Below are 6,159 nucleotides of genomic sequence, written 5' to 3'. Positions count from 1 at the left end.
TATATATATTACGTGGGAAAAATATAGTGTAAAGTGGAAATTATCTCTTTTTTTTTTTGGTAATCAACATTATGCCACAAGTGCTGTCGATTAAGCTTAACTTGTACTGATTCCTAAATATATCTGAATTATAACCATTTCAAACACATCTATTTCATATGTTGGTATTAAAAAGGGAGTTATACTTTCTCTATTTGTCTTTCCATCTTTTTAGAAGCACTTTGCTTTTGCTTTTCCTCCAGTCTGACTGCCTCCTTTAGTTTGCCTTCTGCAGACAGGAACTCAGTGTAGTACTGGTAATATGTCTTCAAGGTCTGGTTTTCAACAAACACAGGAATGAGATTTGCAGTGACATTTTACAATCCATTAAATGTAAATTCAAGCAAACATCGTTTCTGAAAGAAAAATGTGGCTTGATGAGAGGAATGAAGGGTTAAACTCACTGTATGAAGTTCTGTGGTGACCTTCAGAAGTCCATCCTGTAGCTGGGTGCAAATGTCTCTGCTCTGAAAAATATAAATAACGCAAAAACAGAAAGATAAATGATCATTTTAGCAACTGTGTATTACAATGTCAGGCGAGTGGCAGGTGACTATGCCAAAGGTGTTGTATGTCTGTGCACTGTTTGCAAAGTATCAGTGTAAAGGAAGCCACATGTATATACGTGGGCATGTTTGCTCCTTCAAGTCTTGTAATGTGTGGGTGCTTATTTTTGCAAATGTGGAAGGATGTGAAAATGTGTGTGTTTGTTTGTGTGTGTGTGTGTGTGATGGTGGGTGTGTACCCGCTTGGTCAGGCGTTGGGCATGTTCAGCACAGTGTGAAAGCTGCTGAGGCAGAGTGTTACTGTAGCTGTCACTCAAGAAACTGTGATCTCTGCTCTCCTGCCGTGTTTGTGTCAACAACACCTGCCAGCAGTTAACCACTGACTGATGGCTGGGCTCCTTCCTGAGGGGCAAATTAACAGAGAACTGAGTTATCAAGTTCCTGGTAAGATACATAGCCATACAGGCAAATACGTTTTGCCTAAAATAAAATATATACAGTACTGTTTAAAATTTTGGGTCAGTAAGGTTTTTTTTTTTTATTTTTTTTTTTAAATAAATTAATACTTTTATTGAGAAAGGATGCATTAAATTAATTAAAAGTGACAGTAAAGTCACAGTTAGTAACACTACAATAATTTGTTAACACTGGCTAATGCATTAACTAACATTAACAATGAGCAATACAGTTGTTACAGTGTTTATTAATCTTTGTTAATGGTAGTTAATTAAAATGCAACCGTTCATTCTTAGTTCATGTTAGCTCAGGTACATTAAATAATATTAACAGATACAACTTTTGATTTCAATGTTTTACTAAATGTTGAAATTAACATTAACTAAGATTAATAAATTCTTTAGAAGTATTTTTCATTGTTAGTTCATGTTAACTAATGTAATTAGTTAATTCTTGCTTGAAAGATGTGTTTGGGCTATCTTTCTTTAAAATAAATTGTGACCCTGGACCACAAAACCAGTCATAAAGGTCAATTTATTTATTATTATTTATTTATCAGATTTATACATAATCTGAAAGCCGAATAAATAAGCTTTCCATTGATGTATGGATTGTTAGGACAGGACAATATTTGGCCGAGATACAATTATTTGAAAATCTGGAATCTGAGGGTGCAAAAAAATCAAAATATTGAGAAAATCGCCTTTACAGTTGTCCAAATGAAGTTCTTAGCAATGCATATTACTAATCAAAAATTAAATTTTAATATATTTACAGTAAGAAATTTACAAAATATCTTAATGGAACATGATCTTTACTTAATATCCTAATGATTTTTGGCATAAAAGAAAAATCAATAATTTTGACCCATACAATGTATTTTTGGATATTGCTACAAATATACCCCAGCGACTTAAGACTGGTTTTGTGGTCCAGGGTCACAATTGTTCTTACATGGTTTTTAAGGGTGGCATAAGTGCCCAAATTTTGTCACTATTTGGGGCCATTGTACATAAAAAATGCATTCATAGGTTAAGAACAGTTTTTCATGCATTAATGGTGATTTTTTTTCTTTGCATATCCTCACTTCCTGGTTCTGGAGGAGAACCTGTCACACAGTTTGTCCAGTGAGCGGGCGTACTCCCCCTCGATCTCGCCTCGTCTGCGCAAATAATCGATCAGATCTTGGAACACCTGAGTCTTCTGCTCCACCTGACCGTCAAATATCCTCAACTGCTCGGCCAGCTGCAAACGCACCTCTAGAGAAGAGAAAGAGAGACAGCGCAATTACATTTCTATAGTTCCACTCTGTATATCTGTTTCAATTGACAGGTGTCCAATAACAATTAACTGGAACATGTTGGCTTCACAAAGTTTAACAAGACGGATGGCAATAGATAAACATAAGCTAACAATGACAAATACTTCGAAAGCATCTATTAATCCTAATGTTAATTTCAACATTCAACAACATTTACAAGTTGTATGATATCTGTTAATATTATTTAATGTACCTGAGCTAACATGAACCAAGTATGAACAGTTGTTTTTTTTAATAACTAACTTTAACAAAGATTAGTAAATTGGTTATCTGTGATTTCGGAAGCACATACAAAACTTGCAGCAGAAACTGATCAGCAAATTTCATAGCATTGGAAAGGAATCATTTTGGGTTTCCATTGCTCAGAAATCTTAAAGGGTATTCAATATTAGGACGTCCGTTACCTTTAAACTGTGTGTCATAGTCTGCCGTCCCCACTCTGTCCCTCCACAGTTTGACATGGGATGACATTGTAGCTCCAGCTAGGTGAATGAACAGAAGCCATGTAGAAGGTTAAAGAATGTACTTGAAAAAGATTTTCATTGGCACTTCATGCTTTTAATTGTATATTTTGACCCATTTTGACCAATCTATATGACTCACAGAAATGAGAAACATGTACATTGACTTTCAATGCGGACTAGTCCCAAGATCAATCACAAGATCAAAACTATATTCAAATTTCTTTGGCTTTAAGTTCATTTGGACTATAACAATCACTCAACTTGATTTGTACACCTACTTGTACAATACCACAAGTACTGAGGCAATCAAGCAGCAAGTCTATAAACACTCTCAGCAGTTAACATCATATAAAATGTCTTGTATAATATAAGCAGATTCAAAAGAAAAAGAAAAATTGAGAATTATTAAGCATATATATTCTCCAAAACAACTTCTGCACTCATTCATCTGCTCATTGTAGGAGTGTCCTTATTCAACATGTGACAGCGGTCATTCGTCATGCTATGACCTACAGTCCGGTGGATGTACAATGAACTGTTCAATTTTAGTAAACAAATTGCACATCTAGGGTGTCAAAAAAGGGGAAGGTAGCAGACTTCCTGTGTTAAGAGCAAATCAGACAGCAGCAGCACACTCTCACCATGAGTCATGACAACAGGCTACGCCCTCAGACTCTCTCCTTCTATCATTCTTCACAGGAACTTCCCCATTCACATCCCATGAAAATAACCAAATGCTCACTGAAATAATTGCTTTCAGATCTTCAAATGTTAACAGACATATTCAGAAATTAAACGTGCATGTTTCCCAACAAGCAGCAAATTTTAATACATTTTCTTGGCATATGATTGATCTCTTTCTACTCTTGCTGCTCTTTGCTTAGGTTAAAACTCTGTTTTTCAGAATATTTTTTTTCTGAGGAGTTACTTTAGCAATATGTGTGAAAAAATATGTTTAATATATATTATAAATTATATTTTTTGTATTAACCAAAAGTAACGTATGAAAAAAATGACAAAACAACACGTGCAAATTGACAACTACATAAGCAGCATAAATTTGACACAATAAATCAACAAAATCATGCTATTTTTGCATTTGTACGTAAAACCACAACACTTACCTTAGTATTTCCTGCAGATGTTCACACTGGCATTCTCAATAAATCCTCATAAACAACTTCCACACCCCTTTACTATCGCTTGTCCAAACCAAAGCCCTGAGAAATTGTCTTTCCCTCGCACATAAGCATGGTGAGATACCGAGAAAGACAAGTGTTCTCCTCCTTCCTCACTCGGTCACTGTGTGCTGAGAGTAAGTGTACTGAATGCTGAGTAAAACCTCACATTACTGGCCCCTCCTCCCTCACTGTGCGTTCTCACTTTAACAAACACTATCTTTTCAATTTGGATTCAAACAATCATTTATCTGACAGGCTTTATTTGGGGTTACACACCTCAGTAATGGCTATTGGTCTCCTGTGTCATTCTGAAAGTAAGTGGTGGCTTCCATTGAAGATCTTCCCACACAGGCCAACAAATAATCAAGTGCCTTGACCCTATAATAAGCATTATGACCTTTCTGTTTTCCTCCTACACAAGCTTGTATGGATCAGATTGCATCACATGTCATTTTAGTTCACTTACACAGATGCATTGTTCCTATTTATTTAATCCATTCTAAGGTATGAAGCACAAAACAAGGAAATAAAAACAGAAATGGCGCCTACCTATTACCAAGTTAGTAAATAACTCTGTCGAAATTCACTTTACTATTAAGCATGTTAGGCCTAGCTTCACTTTCACATTCTCACGAACACAGTTCTTTTGCTTATATGTTTTCTTGGTGTTAGTGTGTGAGGACCTATTCATTTCCTTCCTCTCCTGAGTGTCTTATCTGTTTCCCATGATAAATCTAAACGAGTCTGTTTGCCACTGTATTAGACTCATTATTGGAACTATAATTTTTCATTTTATATTTTTGTTTCTCTTTCATTCACTAGAAAAGATACACAGTATGCAACTGGATATTTCTTAAGAACACAGTGTGACAGTTAACCACTGTCAAATACCACAACGGAACCACAAGTGCATTAAAAGTCTATTGTCCTCCTACTGCTGTGCACTATACAACATTAAAAAAAGAATCAAATTGCACTTATAAAAATAACAAGTTACAAGTTATTAGTGGTTTATATTTGTGAAGTTTACCTTCTGCTTGCAAATTTAGAATTCTAATAATAGGATTATGTTAAAAACAAAAACTCTTGTCAAACGTTCTGATCACATGGTTCAGTTTATGACGTAAAAAACAACAAATATGTCTTAATCACATTATATCAAGTACATGGTAGTGTTCCCACTGCAGCAAAACAAACAAACAAACAAAGAAATCTTCAAGTGATCATGACTGTGAAGACTGAAAGTAGAGAAGTTTTCGGAGGAAGTTGAAAGATCCGGGCATTTGTTTATACAGGCCTTTGGCAGATATTTGGGAGACCGCATGGTTTACCTAAAGAAAATAGATCTTTAATACAAACAATTTATTTTAATACAAAAATATTATAATATATACAATTTATAAATATAATTATCTGTGCTTGAAAGTCATACCAAAAAAATATATACATATTACATTGGCATGAATAGTGTCTGTTTTTGCTTAACTAACTAATCTAACTTGAAATATGCGTAGCTTTAATTATTATTTTTTGTTTGGACACAAACCTAAGGCTGCGTTTACACCGCAGGGCTTAATGCACAAATCCGATCTTTTGACCATATCCAACTTTTTGTCCCACCTATTTACACTCACTTAAGTCACGACTCATATCCGATACTTACTGTACATTTACTGTATATGAATCCCTACCTAAACTAGAATGATTCCAATGGTGATCTCATTCAGCAACACAGTTGACCCTTGGGTTTTGAACAGCTGTATATAAAAATTATTTATATAATTTACATGGTTCTTTGACTTTACTGCACACCGGCTGTGATTATGTGGGGCCGCTTATACCATGATCACTTGCCAGCCAGCAGTTAAAGCTGTCATTGATGTTTACAGCGCAAAATTTCACTGAACGGATTAAAAGTTATTTTAACTACAGGTCGTTGGATCTAGAATTCTGCTGTGTGATAAAATAATATTTGTTTGAAAAAAACGGGCAAAAAGAGATTATGCGTGTAAATGACCTGCACCTATGCCACCTCTCTATAGTAAAGCTGTGAGTTTAATTACATAAAAACAGCAAAATTATCATCATGCTGAAAAATATTAATGTAACTATTAGTAGTGAAGATATTTTATTTATAAAATTAGGGGGCAGCGGCTCAAAACAAGTTTGTTTCTGTGTGTGCGTAATCTCTT

The 6,159-nt window shown here is 34.8% G+C and overlaps 2 protein-coding genes and 1 long non-coding RNA gene across 6 annotated transcripts in view; 1 reads left to right on the top strand and 2 right to left on the bottom strand.

Annotated features, from left to right (window-relative positions):
• The window catches only part of LOC107687450 (rho GTPase-activating protein 4-like), a 13,145-nt gene extending 9,054 nt beyond the window's left edge, over positions 1-4,091 (bottom strand). For both annotated transcript variants that reach the window (XM_016484804.1, XM_016484806.1), the window contains exons 1-6: positions 3,911-4,091; positions 2,727-2,804; positions 2,089-2,260; positions 785-947; positions 444-506; positions 186-314 (exon numbers count right to left, since the gene is read on the bottom strand). In XM_016484804.1, coding sequence (XP_016340290.1) covers positions 186-314; positions 444-506; positions 785-947; positions 2,089-2,260; positions 2,727-2,793 — 594 coding nt within the window. In that variant the 5' untranslated portion in view covers positions 2,794-2,804; positions 3,911-4,091. The remainder of the gene's footprint in view (positions 1-185; positions 315-443; positions 507-784; positions 948-2,088; positions 2,261-2,726; positions 2,805-3,910) is intronic.
• Positions 4,092-4,239: 148 nt separating this feature from the next.
• The window catches only part of LOC107687453 (uncharacterized), an 8,128-nt gene continuing 6,208 nt past the window's right edge, over positions 4,240-6,159 (top strand). Inside the window, exon 1 of the long non-coding RNA XR_001634133.1 lies at positions 4,240-4,334. This is a non-coding gene — a long non-coding RNA (uncharacterized LOC107687453). The remainder of the gene's footprint in view (positions 4,335-6,159) is intronic.
• Positions 5,182-6,159, bottom strand: part of LOC107687452 (caspase-9-like) — an 8,475-nt gene continuing 7,497 nt past the window's right edge. For all 3 annotated transcript variants that reach the window (XM_016484808.1, XM_016484809.1, XM_016484810.1), the window contains one exon: positions 5,182-5,298. In XM_016484808.1, the coding sequence (XP_016340294.1) occupies positions 5,191-5,298 (108 nt within the window). In that variant the 3' untranslated portion in view covers positions 5,182-5,190. The remainder of the gene's footprint in view (positions 5,299-6,159) is intronic.

This window comes from Sinocyclocheilus anshuiensis, unplaced genomic scaffold (assembly GCF_001515605.1).
Source record: "Sinocyclocheilus anshuiensis isolate Anshui unplaced genomic scaffold, SAMN03320099.WGS_v1.1 scaffold1114, whole genome shotgun sequence".
NCBI lineage: Eukaryota > Metazoa > Chordata > Actinopteri > Cypriniformes > Cyprinidae > Sinocyclocheilus > Sinocyclocheilus anshuiensis.
The sequence above is the reverse complement of the archived record's forward strand: the minus strand, read 5'-3'. Positions and strand labels throughout refer to the sequence as shown.